Here is a 22,618-nt window from a genome sequence, read left to right on the forward strand (position 1 = left end):
ATCTCAGATGGTTCATGTTCACTGTCAACTAGACTGAACTGAGACACCCTAAGAGTCAAACCTCCAGTTGTATCTGTGAGGATGTTTCCAAAAAAGATTGAGGAGGGAAGATGCACAGTCAATAGCGAATATGGGTGGCACCACCCCAGCGTGGTTAAAAGATGGACAAGAGTGCCAGTACTCACCTCTGCTCCCTGGCCAGCAGAGATGTGAGCAGGCAGCCTCCCAGCACCGTGCCTGCCCCGACCAGGATGTGCTGCATCCTCAAACTGTGGACCACAATTACACCTTCCTTTTGCTTCTTGTCGGATATTTGAATCAGATATAACAATGAGAAAAGCAACTAACTTATACACCATTCAACATCGCCCTGTCAAAATGTCAGACAGTGACATAATCTGAATTTGTATTGATCAGTCAACAGTCACCAGCCATGACTGGATACTGAGGACGTGAAAGGTAGAGTATAACTAAAGGGTGGGGTTGTGGAGTGGATCTGAAACGCCCCCCCCCCAAAGACTCACGTTTTCAAAGTTGGGTCCTCAGCCTCTGGTACTGTTACTTGAAGTCTATGCAACCTTAAGGCGGTAAGACCTGATGAGAAGAAGCAGGTCACTTAAGGCTACTTACGCCTGCCTGCCTGCCGGGATCCTAGCCCCCTCTCTACTTCCTGGTCCACAGGAACAGGAGGAGCCCCCGCTGCACACTTTTGCTTCCCGAGCACAATCGTAACCTCACTGTCCCCTCAGGCTTCTAAAATCTTGTAAAATCATGAGCCTAATTTTTCCTCCCTTAAGCAGTTTCTGGGCATTTTGGGTCACGTGGTGCAATGGTAACAAGCACAGATCAGTCTGTATCCCCCACTCCTCAGCTCAATGTCAGTTAAATGGAAGTGGCCACATGGAGACAATGACCGCATCCATAGTTGTTGTCATTCTGACAGCTACAACATGCCCACTTCGATCAACCCGTAAGCTGAAAACGGAACTGTTTCGGACAGTTCTTTTGTGTTACACACAGACACGAGGCCAGGCCACAACCAATCACTCACAATGTAATCGACTACAGAACACTAGCTAAATGATACTGGCTGAAACCCACCCCTACCTAGACTTGTGAACCTGGGTCTCTAAGGATGGGAAGCACGGCAGGCAATGGGGCAGGCAATGGACTCTGACTCTGACTTTGGGAGTCCTCAGTTATACGGCAAAGGTGATGGGGTGGACTTTTCTTCAACGTCTCCAAGTGGATTTCCTTATTCTCCATTCACATCCGTGCCGTTTCTCACTTGGGCACTTAGAAAGGTCAGCAGTGAATGGCCTGCACCTCTTTCCCTAGACGCCCCTGCCCAATCTCTGCTTTCTCCTTTCTCGGTCACCTATAATTAAGAAAGGTGGAGAGTGGCGATGGGAAGGAAGACAGGAAAGAGGAAGGGACAAGAAGGGGACGGGCAACTGAGCCAAGTAAGGAAGAAGGGCTAGCTCTAATTAAAAGCTAAACACTGAAGGTCAACAAGAACCACCCAGAGAACACAATCTTTTCCAATCGCCAAGAGAAACAGGGGAGAGAAGGGAGCAAGAGGAGTGTGCCCTGGTTGCAAACCTGCCACAGACAGATGGATGCCTGCAGGTCAAAACAAGAGCACGGATCCAGCTAAGACCCTCACCATCAACAGAGTGACCACGAGACACCTCAAGCCGTTCAAGGCGGAGGCTTCCAACTACTCTCAGGGAAGATCTAGCCATCTTCTTACGTGGCAGAGTCATCTACCTGCTTCCAAGCAATTATTCTGGCAAAGAGTTCCAACAGAAACAAGTTGGAAAACCTAAAACCCCAAAACTGTCACCACATTTATGTACTTACGTGAGAGAATAACTACACACAAGAGTACCCCCTATTTCTAGGCAGCAGAAAGTTGTATTAAATGTAAATTGCTGCAAAGAACATGGTGATAAAATGGTTGTTGAGGTCTCTGAGTGTGCACACACACACACATAAACTCACAATGAGCTCAGAGGATCAATCACCTACTTCCTTCAATGCCCAAGACACTTCTTCCAGTTATGCCAGAATTTATTCTCAAATAACTGTTTGGCAAAGGAAAAGAAACTTGAAATACTTCAGCATTTGCTCACGTTGGATTCTAACGTGTGTGCTTCAATCAATTCTAGAGAGCAAGCCTTGCCAAGCTAGTGTCGGAGAGGCCTAGGTCTCCTCTCTCAGCTTTCCAGCTAAGCCAAGTCTGAAATGCCTTTTTAATTAATACACTGGCTTCTTCTCTAGTATCATAAATTCCACCCGTGAATAGCAGATTTGAAAAAAGAAAGAAGGAAAGAGACAAACCTTGGAATACTTGCTCCTCTTGGAGCATCTTGGGACTATCTGGTATAACTTAAACAGTACTGTCCTGAGAGAAAAGGCAAAGCCTCAGACAATGACTTAAGGAATTCTACTGAAATGAGAAAAGGACCTCGTTTCCAAAAGATACACACACAATAGTTAAAGCAGGCATTAGATGAGGTCTGACTTACAAATCGAGCTGAACGCTGCAGTCTTGGCATGCACCACCCCCTTCCCCTTCCATCACTCTCTGTCCACTGCAGGCTACAAGGGTGTCACTCCTGTCTGCATGTCTAACCCTGGAGTCTCACGGTCCTGCAATTCTGCTCTTGCATTTCATCCGACTCTCATCTCCATTATTTCTCATTTCTGTGCAGTAAGCGACGCCAAGGAACTTCAAGGCAAGGGTTATATTTAAACACCCGAACAGCAAGAGATCACTGTTGCACTCAAAGAAGGAAGGGAGTACTGGGCTCCCAAGAGGTGTGGCATGGGACACCCTTACTCCTACCATCAGGCAAGCCTCTAGCCCACGTGGGCCACTTCCAGGTTCCATAAATCAGGAGGGGGAGCCTCTGCCCCGCACCCCAACATAGGCAGGTGGAAGCACTAAAGGAGCTCCCTAGTGATCATCAGGGTTGAGTTGCTATCTACAGAGTCCTTAAAGCTGATTGGCCCAAGGTCAGCTAACTGAGCAAGAACCATCAAAGGCAGGATCAAACCCTCAGGGTCAAAGAAGGCAAACTCAGATGGCAGGCAGTGACATCTGTCCCCAGAATTCGGGCTTGTAGCCAGAAAACAAGGATCAAATACTGCATACGATGTGTGTGGTGTGGGAGAAGCTCTGACCATCCAAGGCCAGGATGAACCCTCAGAAAACTGTCCTTCCAAGAAAGGAGGTGAGAGACAGGACAGGACCAGTGGAGGGAGGCCAGAAGAGCTAAGGGCACAAACTGTTTCTGTGAGGAGAAATCATTTTTTTTCCTGAATTTTAAAAGCATCCAAAGCAGAGGTGACACAAAAGAGGACAACACAGTGCTAACTGCACACGCTTACTTAATGTAAGAACAGGCACCAACACACATGTAGCTTACACACGCACTTCTTTCCAGTGTGTTCACTGCACGGGTACACGTTCAACATGCATGTTGTACTGCAAGAGAATAAGACTAAAAAGGAGAAACCCAGAACTTAGGGCACACAGACACAGTGTTCCAAAGAAAAGAAGACTGCCCAGCAGAGGCAGGGGAGGGTGGAAGCATTTCCACAGTTGCGCAAGCTTCCCCCAGGCTGGCATGCCATCCTGAAGATGGAAATGGGGAGAGAGGGAGAGAAAGGGAAGCAAGAGGCTCAATACTGGTCTCAGAGGGAACCTCAAGGATGACTAAGGGCAGGTAGAGGGTATGTAAGCCTGGGAACAGGACCAAAGACATCCTGATATAGCAATATCAACTGTGATAACACAGCATACTAGAGCTGGAAACAAAAATGGAGATCTACTCATCATTACAATAATCTCCAAAAGCACTGATAAGGACGTTAAACCTGTAGGGATGAAAATGGAGAGTCAGACAGACACACACACAAACACACACATAATACATTTATATATATATATATATATATATATATATATATATAAATATTTAAATACAATCTATAATATATTTAACATATTATATATTTAAAATATACATTATATATTTATATTTATAAATTATATATGTATATATAACACTATGTATAAGTTATATATATATTGTTCTAGTGTGTGTGTGTGTGTGTGCGCGCGCGTGTGTACATCAATGTGGTGACCTTGCAGATGTGGGAGCCTCGTTAGGGTAGAAAAGTAGCATAATCTTTTATGTATTGCACTTGGGGGGTTTTCAGATAGAGAAGGAACAAGAAGAGCAGGAATGGAGAAAAATTAAGTTCCATGAGAACTGGGAGGCGTGGCTGGAGGTGAAGTGAGAGGCTCTGGGCATGATCCCCAGTACCACAGAAAGAAGAGGAAAGGTTATCAAACACTAGTTCAAAGTCAGGGGAGGCCTTTCCATTTCTAGGTCAGCCATGGAGATGCAGACAGTGGAGCAGCGGCAGACAGGGAAACCGAAAATACCACAGACTGTGAGGCAGAAATGGACGCCTAGGTCATGGCCAGTCCAGGTTGCAAAATTAAAAACAAAAACAAAAACAAAAAACGGGGCTAGACTTGCCTGCAGAGGAAGTGCCCAGGGCTTCTTTCTGTCCACAGACGGACAGAGGCTATTTTAGCCTTTACACAACTTGGTTTTTGAGAAAGGCCAGAAGCCAGATTACAGTAGGCAAAGAGTAAGTGGGAGGCTCCTCCAATCGGCTCTGCTGTGAACACAGGGGCAGAAAGAAAGGAGCAGGCAGAGGAGGAAGTTGCAGGAAAGCCAAGAAGAAAAGCCGGACATGATGGGCCAGCCTGTAATCCCAGGGCTTGGAAGGCAAGAACAGAAGACTCGGGAGTTCAAAGCTACCTTCAGCTACCTCAGCGAGCTCAAGAGCAGCCCGGACCACTCAAGGTTCTGAGAGCTTTGTAAACACTCCCAACCACCACAAACAAAGGTTAAGGGGAACGGGGCTGTAGGTCAGTTACGGAGAACACGCATGCACGCATGCACGAGGCAGGCCCAGGGTGCAACCTCCAGCACCGCAAAAGGAAAAGACGCGAGAGATTTTCTTTCTGAGATGGGGGAAGGAAGGAAGAAAGGAAGGAAACGGCAGAGATGACTTTATCTTAACATAAAGGGCCCGGTTCCCCCACTTGCAAGGACAGCAGTGAGTATTTCTTTTAGTCAGCAGCATTTCCTGCCCGCAGCGCAGCCACCTAAGGAAGGCAGACTCAGAGGTAGAAGGAAGGTACAGTCGGAGCAGGTTGCTCTCAGAGCTCTTCCATTATGGGCTGTTCCTCCAGGCAGCCTGCCCACAGGATGTTCTCACCTCTTGTCAAAGAGCCATCTGGCACCTAAAGCCCTGAGCTGTCCAAATTGCCCAGAGCCCTACAGGTCTCTCCAGCTTCCTCCATGAAGGTCTGGGGGCGGGGGAGGGGGGGGGCGGGGGGGAGGGGGGTTGCCTGGGCCTAGGTGAAGCCCGCCTGCTGCCTTGGCTTCTGACTTCCCTTGCATGCCACCTACCAAAAAGGAGGTCTGAGTGTAACCTCACTCCTTTGCACGCCCCCCCCCCCACCTTGGCAGAAACCAAGCAGAGTAAACTCTTGAAGCCACTTCAAAGGCCTGAGAAGCCAGGGCTGTGTTCTGTCCTGATAACTTGAGTCAGATTAGCAAGCGAGGTTCTACAGAAGTTAGGGCTAAGACTAATTGAGTGTGCCCCGTGCCAAGCACTGTTCTAAGTATGTGTTTTACACGCTCACAAACCTATTTTGCTCGGGCTACCAATGTGGAAACTGTGTGCAGGCACATCTAAGTAATTTGTTAGAACAAATTCTATCAAATTACTCACAACTCACAAATAACTGGTCACAACTACCAGAGACAACCATAGCAGGACACGAAACCAACAGACCACGGTTTCTGACTCTGGAGTCATCACGGCTGACATTTATTTTTAAACACCATTCGAAATGTAAGATAAGCCGTAGGAGTCGAGGCAGGAGGGAGGAAGGGGACTGCACATTATTGGTCATGAATCAAATACAAAGCAAAACAAAACAAAACAAAAAAGCAAAGATAGCGGTCTGTCTTCCAGAAGTTTCTTTTAACCTTGAGAGCTTTCCCACTCACCAATCTCACTGGCAGATTTAAAAGAGCATGCTTGTTAGGAATATAGTCAATGCCACTGAACTGTATACTTTAAAAAAAAAACGGCTAAAGGCTGGAGTTGAGGCTCAGAGACAAGAGTGGCACTCTAGCAGGCCACATACACACTCCACAAGCTGAAGTGGCAAAATGTCTACGTCTAACTTACCACATTGTTCACAAAGTGAGCCACTGGGCGCTTCTCTTCCTCTGTACATTTTAAAAAGTTAGGCAACTAAAAATCAAATCCCTATCTTCAACCAAGTTATCTCAGTACTCTACTGCAGGAAGAAAGGGAAGAGGGAGGAGGGAGAGAGGAAGGGAAGGAAGAAAAGACAGAAGGGAGGGAAGGAAGGAGGGACATGGGAAAAAGACCCTAATTGAAGTCAAAGGAAAACACTAAGGTTGCTGGCATAAAGGCCAGGAGATCCAGGACTTCAGCTCTCCCAAAGACTGTCCGATGCAGCCACCCACTGTCCTCAAACTACCTCTAGGCTGTCACAACCCTAGTGCTAATCCACAGACCGTGGACCTTCCCAGAGGCTCTGAGAGTGCCCTAGACTGTTTGCAGATCTCAATTTGGGAGACGCTGATGCTCTTTCAAGTGACCACCAGCCCTGTTACCTGAGTCTTGGAAAGAACGTGTGGACCTCAGCCTCAGGAGAGACAACAAAATGGGCAGAGGAACCCCTACTTCACATCAGTCTGTTTTCTGTTGCCTAAGACAGCAGATAAGTGTTCCTTTCAGATCACTCCAAAGGGCCACCATGGGGGAAATGAGAAAACGTCAGGCACCATGGAGAAATCAAACACAAAAACTACATAAAGAAAGGCCTTTCCTGAAGAAGAAGAAGAAGAAGAAGAAGGAGGAGGAGGAGGAGGAGGAGGAGGAGGAGGAGGAGGAGGAGGAGGAGGAGGAGGAGGAAGACAATCAAACATTCAGAAGCAGTGGGTCTATTTATTATTTCAAGGTGGAAAATTAGGGGAGATAAGAGCACTTCTGGAATTACCTGATTCAAATTCGGAAACGGATACTGCCAAGACAGACCTCGTTCAAGGAGAGTGTTCACTGAGGCTGTCTGTCCATTCTATTACGGATGCCCGCGTCAACGTTTACATAACTCATCTTTTATTCTTTGTTTAGAGAGTCAAGGAGATCCTATTAATACTGCCAACAAACTCAAGTTTTCAGCTGGCATGGCTCAGGTGCCCTTCATGCCTCTGCAGAAGGACTCCAAAGGCGAGGTCAGATGGGCAAAGTTGGAGATCACGAAGAGATCTGAAATTCTCCAAAGAACAGTTATTTGTCCAGAACCCAGAAACATCGGGCATGCCCTGAGCACGGGAACTCAATAATCCCGTGTGTCGCCCCTGTCTGGGCTCTACAGCTCCGTCCGGCAGACTGGACACTATTTCTAGGTCATGCCTAAACTTCTGAACCAGATTACGCCTAATAGCATTACAGTTTCTCTGTTGCTTTTACAACAGAACGGCAAGGCTCCACACAGACAAACTTTATTTTTAGACTTGGAAAATCCTGTCTTTGTTTTTTCTAAAACAGAAGAACTCAAATAACTGGACCTGGTCTGTTTGGGTTTTAGAAAGCTTAGCCGGTCCTAATCCCGAGGCCCTGTCCTGGACCCAGAAGGAAGTAGAAGAAAAGGTGTCTGTGCTTTGTGCCACGCTGGAAGGTGAAGCGCCCTGCCTCCCGGGGCTCCAGGCTCTGGCCCATCTGAGCCTCCTGCTGGTTGTGGTTCAAACTGCTGGAATGGCATCATAGGACACCTGCTGTATGGCAGGGAGAGGCACTGCTGTTGACTGGCATTGACTTTCAAACTGGTTTGGTATCTGTACTGCTAACTTCTTGAATATAGTGTTTAAGGCAAAGTGCTTAACCACGAATTTGCCCTGAATGGCTCAACCAGCACGGAAGGCTAAAGGGAGATAGCAAGCCCTTGTAGAACCCGGTTCCAGTCATTTGTCAATAATAGGGGTTTCCAAATACCCGTCTGTTAGGATGGGAAAATGTGAGATATATATAAAATCATAGAAAAGCTGAACAATGTGTAGAACCAGAAATGAAATTAGCAGGCCTTTCTGTTCTTGAATCCCCCAGGTAAATCTTTCCTCTTCACTAAAAATCAACCAACTATAATTAACACTGATGCCACAAGCAGAGAAGGCCTTGTAATTAATCCTACTTAAACTAAAAAGATTTTATTCCTTAACTCACAAAAGAAGCCAGCTCAAAATACTGTTCCCAGAGTCAAGGCTTACATTTTAACCCTAATGATTAACAATATGAGAATATAAATTAGTTGTATGTAAATTGCTCTGGATCCTAGGGAAAACTGTGTGGTGGGAGAGACCAACCAACTCAATTCAGAGTTGCTTACGGAAGGCAGCAGCAGGAATAACTCAGCACCTTACAAGCTCTTACTGGGACTTCAGTGCAGAATCAGCCAGTCTCTGCCATGCAGAGTATCTGTCTCCCTCCGTCTCCGAGCACTCCCTCAGCACATCCTACAGGATCATTCTCCCTTATCTCCTAACTCATCAGCACATGATTTAATCATGCCTGCCTGCATTGCCAACACATGCACAGAACCTAGAAGGCCCCAAGACTTGGTGAGCAATCAATAACAATGAGGATAGGGACTGCAGAGTAGACAAAGAAGGGGTCAGAAGGAGCCACTTAACATGTCCTGGGAGAAGTGTGAGCTTCTCCAAAGACATTCACTTTGTCCTTGGACGCTGAGCAAGACTGACTAGGTAAAGGTCCCTAGGAATGGTCCTGGTTCAGTCTTCAATATCAATACACATGTATGTATGTATGTATGTATGTATGTATGTATGTATATGCATGTCCATTGTGTGTGTGAGCATGGTAGGGAAGAGCCTGCAATGACAGCAATCAGCAATCACTGTGAGAATGCAAGAACTCAAGGAGCAGCAAAGAAGTTCAGAGTGAAGAGCCTTACATCCCAAGCTAAAATAGTTTTCACTGAGGACTCTGGGCTTTGAAAGCTCTTGGTGTTATTAAATCCTGACAGAAACGTCAAGATCCATCCCTGAAGAGTCTTTAGCTAAAAGTTATGAAAGATACTAGGAGAATTTTGTCTATAAATGTCTATAAAGACTATAAGCAGCCTTTGCATACCAAAGTACATAATTACTACACATATACACATTTCTGCCTATCAAACACACAAATAGATACATACATATATACATATATATGTATGTATATATTTATGTATATTTATGCATTGCTGGAAGTCTCATTCACACACGACATAAAAGGGGTTCCTTTGAGTGTCTAGTGAAATTATATTAATTATGTTAATTATAATTGTTCAAGGGAAAAATAGAGAAATCTTTTTTAAATGAAAGAAAAAGATAACTTGAATTTCCCCCCGTCCCCATCTTTAAATATCAAGATTATGAGCCAGCAACATCCCCAGTCCAGAGTTCATAAGGTTATATGATGGGGCCCACTTTGCCTGGCAGCATCGGTGAGGCACAAAACTTCTAAGTGAATGAACCTTTAGGTAAGGTTCTAAGCTAGAGGACACCACAAATATCCTGGCCCTACACGTGTTTGGCTCAAAGAAAAGTAACGCGGGCTTCTTGCCTTTCGACTTTGCCAGGTATTTAAAAATGTAAGATAAGATGGTATTAGTGAGCTGCCTAGGAGACACCGAAAGGCTGGGCGCGGATCGTGGACAGCCTCGAGTTTCACCCCAGCAGATCCTCCCGGAGCAGGGCAGAAGGCCAGCGCGGCCGCTCACCGGCCCCGGGGCTGGCAGCAGGCGGCGCGCCCGCAAGGAGGGAGGCAGGTACCGGGCGCACCGCGCGCAGAGCCGGGTTGCAGGGCGAGCATGCGGCGGCTGTCAGAAGAAGGCCAGCATCCTCCCTGGTCTGGGCAGGCGCCTGGGCCTCTGCCACTACTACGTGGCTGGGCTACCCACCGAGAGGTCATGGCAGGAGGCAGAGGCGCGGCTGCGCCCGCAGGGTCTCCCAGGACGCGTTTCACCCAGCACGGCGCGGGGGCGCGGAAGCCCAGGGCGGCGCCCCCGCATCCCCACCCCGCCCAGGCAGCCCATCCGCGTGGTCAGCGGCCACGAGCTGCGGCCCCAGGGCTCGAGGGGGGAGGAGGATGCGGCGTTACTGGGTTCCAGCTCCGCCGCCCCGGCGATCCGGGAGATAAAAGTTTGCAGCCTGCAGCTCGTCTGCAGTGCGAGTCACATCCGCCGCGCCACCTCCTGCAGCAGCCGCGCTCAGGGAAGGAAGGGACAAATTAAAAATTAAAAAAGACAATAAAATAACTGTTGAAGCCGGTAGGCCCCGAAGCCGGCCGCTCTGCCTCTGGGCGTGCAGGCAGGCAGGAGAACCGCATCCCGCACCCACTCCCGCCCAGTCTCGGCGCCCGGCCTGGACCGGCCCCGCAGCACCCTCCGCACTGACCGATAACCTCCTGGAGCTCGTACGCGTCCCTGCAGATGGGCCAGCCGACCGCCTGAGCTGCCGGGGCCGGGGCTGGAGCAGCAGCTGGAGCCGGGGCCGGGGCTGCGGACGCCGCCGGAGCCGGGGCCGGGGCCGGGGCTGGTGCTGATGTCGCGGCCGCCGGGGCCGTCGCCGCCGCCGCTGTCACCGGGGCCGCCTGCTGGGAAAGCTGGACGTGCACAGGCGAGCCGCTCGGCTCCGCCATGATGCTGCGGGAGGAGAGTGAGGGGACGCGCCGGCCGGCGGACGACCTTCCACTTGAAACTTCCCTAGCCTCGTCGCCCACACCTCTCGGCCGGCGCACGCCCTCCCCGTCCGCCGCAGCCGCCGCCGCCGCCGGAGCCTGCCACGAGGGGAGGGAGCCAGCCGGAGGCCGAGCGGGGCGGAGGGAGGAGGCTGCGCCGCGGAGGCGGGGACGGGAGGAGGCGGCGGCCGCCGCGCCCGCCGCGCGCCCCGATCCTCGCGCGCACGGTGCTCTCAGCGCCGAGGGGAACCGCCGCCCCCTCCCGCCCTGCTCGCCGCCAGGGAAGTTTCCACGCGCTGGGAGCCGGGCGGCTTCGGGGGGTGATTTCGGGGCTTGCCCCGCTCCCTTCCTGCCCTGCCGCGCCTCCGCCCTAGACAATCGCACTCTCCCGAAGAAGCCCCCCTGGGACTCCGAGGGCGGGGTCGTTGAACGGCTGCCAGATTCTCAGCCTGCTAACTCTCCCCGAGCGAGCGAAAGAACCTGGAGTTCTTTTACAAGTTAGCGAGGGAGACACCTACCTACACGGCGTCGGTTTTGTAGGACGCCGGTTAAAAAATAACCCAACTTGTAACTTTCCGGCGCTTTACCTGGCAGGAGCCCTTTCGCACCTTGCCTAATGAAATCGCCAGTGCTGCTCTGAAATGAAACCCGACTCCCTAAATCCCCGGCTTTCTCTTTTGTTCAAAGACACTTGGACCCTAGGAAGGTGATGTCAGGGGCAGTGAAGTTACAAGAAGTAGAGAGGAGAAAGGAGTGTAACAAAATCAGAGCGCAGGCCTAGCATGCTATGGTTCTATCCCCAGCACTTTTTATGTGCTTAAAACCATGCTCGGAGGTAAAGTGCCAGCTTAATACACTTAAGGTCCTTGGTTCGATACCAAGTACAAATGAATACATAAACAGTCACATTAACCCTTTAAGACCCTAAGGTCAGACAGCAAGTTTCTTGACAGAACACTATGAACCTACTGGGGCATAAATTAACTGCAATGGAAAGTTTTGAATAAATGCTGCTTTTTCAACACTCCCCAAATTACCTCATCTTTAAAATAGCTGTGGCAAAACCAGAGATTTTTCTAATTGCAGGTGTCACATTTGAATGTTCAACTCTCATCCCTCACAGAGGTGACCACTATTAAAAGATTCTTGTCTCAGGCTGGAATGGTACTCTGACTCAATAGGCGTATTCGTTATGTGGCTGACATTAGGCTGGCTGGTTCTCACGAGACAGCCAGGCTTGAGAAAGAACAAAGCACAGGAGAGCCATGAAACTCTTAAAGGGATAAAAATAAAAATCTCCTTAAACTCTTTAAAAAATAATTCAAAAGAAACTTAGACATTTGCTAGGAGAAAAACCAGTTGTCTGGCAAAAGCAATGACGTTAACTGTTTACTTAACCTCTTAGGGCACTATGGGACAGATGGATAAACTAGCAACTAGCATGACTTGCTCAAAGAGCTAATATTTATGCTGCTAAGAACTTGTATTTCCTTTTGTGCAGATATACTATTTTTTAAAAAGCCAGCATATTTGTTTTAATTTATGTCAAGAAATAGACTACTTCATAAACAAACTCTAGGCCTCTGATGAACAGGGCAGTTATCCCAAGTCACTGGTTACCTCTCCCTGAGCTGCTCCCATTTCATCCAAAGAACTTTTAAGGACTGCTTTTAAAGGAAAAAGAGACAAGATTAACAGAGCATTCCTCCACGTTGTCATATGAAGTTATGTCTTGACTTTTGATCGTGAAATGGGATTGTGAAGGCCAGGAAAGCCTTTAAGACATGCTAGGAAAACATGATTCACAGAATCGAGGCAGCAACCCCAGACCACTTGGTTTCCCACAAAGAACGACTGTTCCCTCCTCAGAGGCCAGATATCTGTCCTCAGCCAACCACTTTCTAAATGACCACCAGGGAAGCCATTTGTAAGAATTCTCATGAGCTCAAGGCTGTTAGTGCTTTTCAACTGAAGATTAGGTTGCAACAGAAGACTGGAAACGCCAATGTTCTGGCCAGGAAAGGAATCTTCTTTTTAAAAAAATCATCTGGCATGAAACTTGGCTGAGGTTACCAGGGTATAGAATGAGGTATGTAAAGAGCGAGCACGGACCCTTCTCTTCTCTTCTTGTTTTCAAGTCTCTGAATGAATGAATCCTATTTTTTTAAATAAATCTTGTTTGTATTTTAATAGCATCCTTGACCAGAAACACAACATAAACTTAGAGACCAATTTCCAGGAAATCTTAAATACCTCTTAAATATATACATTTCCAAGTGCAAGTACTGGGATCCCTCAGTTATTGATGGAAACATTAACTTCCAGATTCAATCCCATGCTTTTTTATCACTTATAAAAGCCCTGCTCTCTTCTTTATATATAAACCCGATGACAAAGGACCCTGGCACTAGATGTTCTTCTAAATTCAGCTTAGTTACCTGTGGAAGGAAGGGATGGGTATGCCATACACCCTTGCATGTTGTCAATCTGGCAACCATTAGGAAAGCCACTGAGGGAGACAGACACCTGCTCTGTGATGAGGAACAGTCCTTCTTTGTGGGCAATGAAATGACCCGTGCCTGATTCAACCTGTGATTGGTCTTATAGGTTCCATGTGTTACTCCGATGTCCCCCAAACTTCCTTGGCATTCGTAATCCCAGTCCATGAGCTGAAAGTAAAAATACCAAGTCGTCTGATAAAATACCGGCTATATCTATCTCATAATTGGTTTTCTCCTTTCCCCTTAAAAGTTCTCCTGGGGAGGATGGGAGGGAGCAGCTTTCAGAGAGATGAGCAGATGCCGCTCTGTATAAAGAGATCATTGTTCGTAAGGTGAAGGTCCCTATAAAAGAGGCCTGAGGAAAGGGAAGCACAGGGATACACACCCGTAACCTTAGCACTGGGAAGGCTAAGGCAGAGAAGGATAGCTTGTGTGCAGCCAGCCTGGATTACAGAAGGGAGACCTTGCTTCAAGAAAGAAAGAAATCCTCAAAGCCTATGCGCTCCTTCCTGTGCTTGCCCTCGCCACATCTCTCCCCAAACTGCGTGAGCATATGCGCATGCGTGCGCGTGTGCCCATGTCTAGTGTTGGGAATCAAATCCAGGGATCCATGTTCCGTAATATCTGCTATACTCCCAGCCCCAGCTGAGGAAACTAGAAGGAAATAGCTATAGAACAGAAATTAAGTTTCACAGGAAACACAATTTTCTAACTGGCATATTTGGACTTTCTAGCAAGGAATACATTTCCACTGTTACATACCTCCTCGCCTAAGGCATTTTGTTTCAGCAGCAGAAGCAGGTCAAGGTATTCTGGTCTTGACTCACCACTCATCTGGAGCATCCTTGCTATGATTATCAGAACCGTCTCCAGACATTCTCCCACTGCTTATGTAAACTAAGAATATGCACACTGCGGTGTTTAACTATTTGCAAATGGCATCTATAAATTCAGTCATTTGTTGATAAGAGAGGATGGTTAATCTCAGGCCCAAGCCTTGACAAGTTGGATTCAGTTCACACTTTGACTACAATTGTTTGCCTCTCCGATTTTGGAAGATAAGTGACTACCTGGGTCTTGGCTCTCTCTTTGTAGAGTCAGCCTAGTTACAGCTTCTATGTGACCTTTTGGGGTATAATTTGTATAATGGCTAAGTGACACATAGTATATATTTAGGAAAAAATACTGCCACTATTGCTATCATATCTCCCCAAGAGTCTAGTAAAATCTGTAGGGTTGCAATAGATATTTTCATTGATGATTGTGACAGAGGTAAGTTCCCAAGGGACAAGAATTTTTGTCCCTTTCATATGTTGGTAGGTACCTAGTCCAAAAATGACATCTGGCACACAGGACATTCAGTAAACATTAGGTAAATGACAGTGACTCTTTTCATCTTCTTTTATTTCATGTTATTATTTTATTTGCAGTAATGTGGATCAAGCCTAAGACCCTGCACACGAGAGGCAAGTGCTGCACCACTCTCCAACTCTGGACGACTTTTGATGTGGCCAGGTATTGTGCGGCCATGGGTGATCACAGCCGACTCCAGAGGCCTAGGCAAGAGGACAGAGAACTGGAGGCCTGCTGTGGCTACACAAATACCCAGCTTCCAAAAATATCTTTTAAGCATCAGAATGAATGAGCCCACATCAACGAAGGTTCAGATGAGAACACCGGCAGTGGAAAGACCGACAGCAAAGCCATGGCCATAATCAGGTTAGAGAAATGTTGGCGTGAGCTAAGCCACAACTGAAGAGAGAGCGACAAGAGGGTGGGTGACATATGAAGCCAGCCTGGGCTATGTAGGGAGAACTTGAAAGGTCAAATTGCCCCAGTACATGAGAAAAACAACACATTATACAACACATTTTACATAACATCTTAGAAATACATCTGATAATCAAGAGCTCTCTCTTTGCCCAGGGCTAACATATACTTTAGCCTTATGAGTCTTGTGAATCTCTAAGCCTCCAGGACTCTGTCCATTTCCTCAGCTTCCTCCCTCCTCTCTTCCACTCATAGGAAATTTCTACAGGATGGACATTGAACCAGCTGCATTTTAACTGGGCTGGCTTTCGGAGTGTATGCAAATGAAGGCCATCACTTTTAGAACCAGCACCGTACCAAAGCCCATGCTTTCCACACTTGTTTCCAGTATCTAGTTATATCTCTCTATATATATTTATGGTGTGAAAGGTCGAATCAGTAAGTTGATCTTGTGCTCTACTTCTGAGCTGTATTCCTAGACATTTAGTATTATTTTGAATAGAAAAAAAAGAAAACAAAACAAAACTATGAACATAGCATCTTAGTGAATCCCCAGGTATCAATGTTCATGTGACTGTTATCATGAATGTGTGAATATATGAGAACTGAGCATGTTGGTGCACACCTGTCATCCCAGGATTTGTGGGGCTGAAGCAAGAGGCAAGCCTGGACTATACAGTGAGACCGGTCACAGAGAATAAATAAATAAATAAATAAATAAATAAATAAATAAATAAAACAAGAGTTACTGAAGCTTTTTAACTGTGAAGGCCAAACCACCTTGCACTTAATATAGAGGCAGAAGTGTGCTGTGCTTCCCATGGTCAGCCTGCTGATGACTTTGACATAAAGCCCAGAGCAGTATTATTTAATATTTAGGTATAACTCAGTATAGTGCTAAGGTGTCAGAATACTTGTTTACTAATAATAACTGCAAAGAGACTCAAATCTATTTTAAACTGATTTATTGCAAAGACGTTGCCCTTTCAACTTTTCACACATAATTTATGAAAATAAATGTATGTGAATATAGCTTCAAGGCATGTGTTCTCACTTATTTTCCAAATAGCTCTCGATGGCAACTTTCTATTGGTTTATATATTAAATACAAAACTGCTCAGGTGACAATTAGTGCTTCCTCATTAATCACAGAAGTTTCTGAACATAATTTAGGTTCTAGAATAGCAAGCTCCCTAAAAGCCCTGTCATCTCTACCTATTGGCAAGGGCGTTTGTAGTTAGCCAAGGATCTGTTGACTGAAGCACAGGGATGGGGCATATATATTACTTTTATGATGTCATTACCTAATGCCTCATCTTCCTATGCAGAATAACATCAGAATGGAATTGGAAGAGATTTGATTGCTCACTGCTGTCTCCTTGAAGAATCTCAAACAGGAGTTCATGCATTAGGTATAAAATAATGCTTTCTGAAGCTATGTTGTTCATCCTTCTCATCTTTAGAATCTTCCAAATGCTGAAGATATCCCAAAGCCTTTACTTCATCTCCATTCAAAATTACTTTCACTCCCCCCCCCAAAAAAAAGTATTTCTCAACCTTGATTGAATATTTGTCTGTCTTTACATCTCTGACTTCTCTGCAAGGATCTCAGCTGGTCATTGTATAAGGTGAAGGCATGGGCACTCCAAGGTGTGGTCGAAAAGAAGGTTTTGATTGTAGATATGAGGGAGCCAGAGGCCTCTGGAAGAGTCCAGAGCAAGGAGAGAAAGTAGTAAGCTAGGCATGTCCAGCAGAGTAAACTGGGACATGAGGAAAGAGAGAGATGGGAATTGCAGGTGAGGAGGATCAAGAGAAGACAAAGAGGGAAAGCAAAGAGAATATGGGGAGCAAGGGAGAGACCAAAGGAGGGACTAAGATAGAGGACCATGAGAGGGGACACAGGGAGGGACCAAGAGAGGGACAAAGAGAAGTGACCAAGAGAGGGGACCAAGATTGTGCATAACTGAAATGGCAGGGTTATAGAGGACTGAGAAGCTGGGAGAAGGGGAAGCCCTGGAGCTGAAGAAGTTTATGGTACAGATAGGGTGAGTACACGGACTCCAGTGTACTTGCAATGCTGAGAGCCTGCAGGCCAGCATGTCCGTTGGTATGCTAATAGACACCTCTGGTACCCATTTGCACTGTATTTCTTCTGGACCTGACAATCAAGAGGAGAGGCAGCATGTGTTACCTGGAGGCTAAGGCTTGAACTCCCTTATGAGGAGGGACGGAGGGTAAATTTAATTTTCCCTTCTGACAAGGAAGGCTCTTTTTCTGTTCAGTGTTAGGGACTGAGCCCAGAGCATCATACTCCAGGCAAGCACTCTTCCACTGACTTATATCCTCTACCGCTCATTCAGTATATCTAAGAACGCTGGAAATATAAATGGTTTGCTGGCTGCCATGGGAAACTAGAAGACAAGACCGTCTCACCCTTAAAGATTAAATGAGTGTTAATATGGTGATGTAAGTCTTTAATCCCACAACTCTGTGAGTTTAAGGACAGCCCGGCCTGCACAGTCAGCTCTAGGCCAGTCATAGCTATATAGTGAGACCCTGTTGTCAAAACAAAACCAAAAGACCTTTGGGATAGCATTGAAAATGTAAACGAGGAAAATACCTAATTAAAAAAAAAAAAAAAAAAAAAAAGAAGCAGCTGAGCCAGAAAAGACTTATTAACTCAGAATCGGAAAAAAAAAAAGAATTAATAATAAGATTCCCCTTACTCCGAGCTGGAGAGATGGCTCACTGACTGCTCTTCCAGAGATCCTGAGTTCACTTCCCAGCACCCACTTGGTGGGTCACAACCATTTTTAATGGAATCTGATACCCTCTTCTGGTGTGTCTGGTGTGTACTCGTATACATAAAATAAATAAATATATCTTTAAAAAAATTCCCCTTATCAGTGTCCAGATTTCTGGAACCATAGTTACTGCTCTAAAATTATTGAAATAGCCAAATAGCTCTCACGTTAGAAAAAATAATAACCAAAACCATAAGTCACATATTCATTTGGAAAAAAATGTGTCCAAGACTAAATAAGTGCCAGGTATGTATATAATATAAAACACAGCAGAAAGTAACTTCAAGGGATAATTTTTGGAAAAGAAATAAAAACCCTCACCTATCTTCCTGGCACTGAGCTCAAGACAGGTCAAGGCATAATCAAACCCTGTATCAAGGAGTAATATGGGAGTCAGCCAATCCAAATAATTAGTTGCTTTTACTATTGAATGCCAGAAGCTTAAGAAAAAAATCTTGCATATGTGCATGGGTGCGGGTGTGGGGAGACCAAGAGAGCAGGTAGATTCTCTGGAGCTGGGACTATAGGCCACTGTGAGCTGCCTGATACTGGGTTGAGAACCAAACTCAAGTCCTCTGGAAGACTTGAACACTCTTAACTTCTGAGCCATCCCTCCAGCCAGGAGTCTTTTGTTTTGGGGTTTTGTTGTTTTTAAACAGTCAATTGTATCTTTCTAATGAAAAAGGTAGTCTTTCTAAGAGAAATTGCAGGAAATAGCAAGAAAATAAAGACATGGGCCAGGGTCGCTGCTCCAAGGTACTCGAGAGCCTGGGTTGTATTTCTAGCATTGCAACGCATCTTTCTAGAAATTGAAACTGGGGCGAGGTTGACAGCAGGTTAGGCAGCTGGACACACATCAAGAGTTATGAGCATTTGACATGAAACATGCAGGCGAGGACGGCAGAAATGACATTGGAGAATGGAAAGAACTCTGTCGGAAGGGGTTTGAGAGCCAGGGGCCAGGCCTGCATCAGGGCAACAGGAGCCGTCCAGGTGCATGCGCATATGTCTACACAGTGAGAGCCATGGGGCCGAATCCTGCCAAAGACGCTGGCTCAGCCCCTCGCAGTATCATGCCAGAAAGCCAGTCTAATAATGCCAGATCTTCACATCGTTCCAAGAGCAGACAACAAATGATCCCACATGAATCCTCCCAGTTTTTAAATACATGCTCAACTTTAAAAAATGCCGTACAAAATCTGATACTGTATATGCTGTGTTTAAAAAATATTATTAAATACAATCTTTGAATAAACACATCTTTAGTGAAATACAGATTAGATCGGTAAACTCTAAATCCAGTTGTTAGCCTCAGAGAAGAAAGGATTGGGGAAGAGAGAAGAAAGGCACCCAAGGGCTTTCTGTTACATCTGTGATGTTTTATTACTTTAATAAAAATCTGCAATAAGTATGGCAACACTGTTAGACCGTGTAGTAGGTTTGTGAGTTTGTATTGCATCACTGTCCATGATGTTCTGTACATTTGAAATATCTTACAATTAAAAAACAATAACAGTTTGCAGGCCAAATGAAACACTGGCATCCACATCATTTTACTAAAGGCCATTCCCAGCCTTTGAGTAGCGTGTCCACATAGCCTCGGGGCTCATGCAGAGGTCAGACCAGAGTGAATAATAGTTTGGTTGCTACCAAAGCAAGACCCATGGGATATAAGTGGTCTGCAGCCTGTATAGGCATCGAAATCACTTATTCAGCTTGCTAAAAAAGAAATATTTGCTCATGCTTAACTGCACACAGAGTTACTTGTTCATAATTCTAACTCTTCAGGAAAATGAGAAGTTTGAACCCCTGAGTTAGAAGTCAGTCTGGACAATATAGAAATCCTATCTCAAAAAAAAAAAAAAAAAAAAAAAAGAAAGAAAAGAAAAGAAAAGAAAAGAAAAAAATCCTATCTCAAAAAAAAGAAAGAAAGAAAGAAAGAAAGAAAGAAAGAAAGAAAGAAAGAAAGAAAGAAAGAAAGAAAAGAAAAACAAGTAGTAAGGGACTGTGGTGGAGGTGTAGGCCAGTGATGGAGCACTTTCTGTCACTGTATGAGCCTCTGGACTCCTCACGAGTACTGCAGAAGACAAATAGAATCCTCATAACTGATTCTCTTGGTAGAACTTAGATGTTTTTTGTTTTGTTTTATTTTCTGCGTTCTCTGAGACAGGGTTTCTCTGTGTAGCCCTGGTTGTCATGGACTGCACCCTTGTAGACCAGGCTGGCCTTGAACTCACAGAAATCTACCTGCCTCTGTCTTTCAAGTGCTGGGGTGAAAAGTGTTCAGCATCACTGTCCAACTTGTAATGATATATTTTATAAGTTTGTGGTATACCGGAGCTTAAAATGTGACAGCCCAAAGAACCCTGCTTTGACACAGAAAAGCTACACTAGCAAACTAGCAACTGTAACTGTTCAAGGTTGGCTTTCCTAAACTAGACATAAGGATATAGACAGCAAAATAACAAGTGAGACAAAAGACGTCTTTTTAAAATAAGAAATAAGAGTTACTTATGATACTTTGATCTTCTTTTCTTTCTTTTTTTCTCTTTCTTTTCTCTTTTTCACCTTAAGATTCTCTTGCTTATTTATGTATGGTTTCTAGTTTTGTGGGGTTTTTTGTTTGCTTGTTTGTTTGATTGATTGATTAATTGATTAATTGATAGGTTGGTTGGTTTTTCAAGACAGGGTCTCTCTATGTAGCCCTAGCCGTGCTGGAACTCACTCTGTAGACCAGGCTGGCCTGAACTCACAGAGATCCACCTGCCTCTGCTTCCCATCACTGCCTGGCTTGGTATTATGCCTTTATAGGATGTTTGTGTGTGTGTGTCTGTGAATATGTGTTTCTTGTGCTTTTTCTTGTGACCTTTTTTATGTTTGTTTTGCTCCACTAGAATTTTATTCTTATCTACTTTATATTTATTATATATTATATTATTATATAATACTAGTATATTATTATTACTGCTACTATTTACTATTATTATTTAGATGCCTGTATGTTACATAATGAGAGACAGAGCAAAACAGGGATGGATTTTACATTAGGTGGGAAGGTAGGAAGGATCTGGGGAGAGTCGGGGGAGGGAAAACAGTTATCAGAATATATTGTATAAAAAAAATTCTATTTTTAGGGCTCGAGAGATGGCTCAACAGTTAAGAAAACTGGCTGCTCCTGCAGAGGTCCTGAGTTCAATTCCCAGCAACCACATGGTGGCTCACAACGCTCTCGAGGGGGAATCTTATGCTCTTTTCTGGCATATGAACGTATATGCAGCAGAACACTCACACATTAAATAAATAAAACATTTTTTAAAAAATTAAAAGTCTATTTTCAATTTTAAAATACCATAATAAAACAAAATAAAACTAAAATTAATGGAGACAATTTTAACCCAAAATATAAGAATGAGGAACTATGTATGGTACTTCAGCCATTTCTAAGCCTTTAGACTGTTTGTAGGTCCAGAACCCACTAACTAAAGGGGGAGACTGACACCCCTTGAGAAAGGACTCACACACGTGTTATTGAAATGTAGTTATCTATTTTTCCCATCCTTCTCCTAGGGGAGCTATAACCCTATACCAGATGCTTCATAGAAAAATGAAACAATCAGATGTTTCCTGTGCTGTTTAAATAATTAGTTCTGAGCTGGCATTAATTTCAAGATACCTGAAATGGCTGCAGTGGCTTTGCAGGCAGAGTAGGGATTACTGCAGTGAGTCATAGCTGAGTGTTAGCTGAGATGTAGCTAACAGTGAGTGAAGTCTGCCCCAGATCCCAGCCTATGGTCACTTCCCAGCTCCCAGCACATCACTGGAATCCATATAGTCAGCACCTGGCACAGTCCCCAAAGTGGTCTCAAAAGCTGTGGAGTCTCAGTCATTCTGGTGGAATGACTGACCGCACAACTGTGTGCCGTAAGCCTAGGTGCTATCTGATACATCAAGCCAAAAGCTGGACATTGACAGAAGCTCACTGTCACCAAAATGGAGTGATGCACGCATGCTGAAACAGTAGCAGGCCTTGAAGGGTGCATGAAAGGCACCCAATGGGCCCTTGGTACCTCTTATGCCACATGCCTTCTTCTTGCCAGCCTGCAATTATAGCTCAGCAGGGAGTCCACTATGCTCAGATGGCAGAGGACAAGCCTATTAGGGCCTGATCTAGTGATGGCACATTACGCAAGCTCCACCCTGAAGCAGGCAGCTATAGCACTGTGCCCTCTATAATGGGACTTCTATAGGGTTTGGGAGGAAGGAACATCTCTACTATAGGACAAAGTCTGGGCAGTGCGCTTGCTTGTGCACTTGTGTTAAGAAGCCAAACTGGCTAGACATGAAATTACATATTGACTTGTGCACATAATGATGGTTTTCCCAGATGGTCACAGACTTGAAAGGAACATGATTAGAAAACTGGTGACTCAGTCACTTTTACTAGAAATAAAGTTGTTGCAGTGACAACATTAACAATAAATATGAGTGCCACATTGTGTCTATCAGCTTTCAGTCTATGATAATAGTCTAGTGGAAGAGATTTAAAAAAAAACTATAGTGGAGCATAAAATTACCCAGTTGCAAAATATACAACAGACAGGTTCAAGGGATAGCTTTATATATGCAAATAAGATGCTTACATTTTGTGTTGCATGTGGGTAGAGTCATCTC

General features: G+C 45.3%; 1 protein-coding gene and 1 long non-coding RNA gene across 4 annotated transcripts in view; one reads left to right on the forward strand and one right to left on the reverse strand.

The window, feature by feature from the left end:
- Positions 1 to 11,064, reverse strand: part of Stk39 (serine/threonine kinase 39) — a 261,664-nt gene extending 250,600 nt beyond the window's left edge. Inside the window, exon 1 of one of the 2 annotated variants that reach the window (XM_030251876.1) lies at positions 10,590 to 11,064. In XM_030251876.1, coding sequence (XP_030107736.1) covers positions 10,590 to 10,833 — 244 coding nt within the window. In that variant the 5' untranslated portion in view covers positions 10,834 to 11,064. The remainder of the gene's footprint in view (positions 1 to 10,589) is intronic. The other variant, NM_016866.2, reaches the window with a different exon arrangement.
- An 855-nt stretch (positions 11,065 to 11,919) lies between these two features.
- On the forward strand, positions 11,920 to 21,231 carry Gm13596. 2 transcript variants are annotated; one of them, XR_866392.3, is made up of 4 exons: positions 11,920 to 12,961; positions 14,804 to 15,092; positions 16,472 to 16,555; positions 21,082 to 21,231. It is a non-coding gene; the product is annotated as a predicted gene 13596 (long non-coding RNA). The 2 variants fall into 2 exon arrangements; XR_866391.3 differs by having other exon boundaries at positions 11,920 to 15,092.
- Positions 21,232 to 22,618: the final 1,387 nt, after the last annotated feature.

Source organism: Mus musculus, chromosome 2 (genome assembly GCF_000001635.26).
Source record: "Mus musculus strain C57BL/6J chromosome 2, GRCm38.p6 C57BL/6J".
NCBI classification, from domain to species: Eukaryota; Metazoa; Chordata; class Mammalia; order Rodentia; family Muridae; genus Mus; species Mus musculus.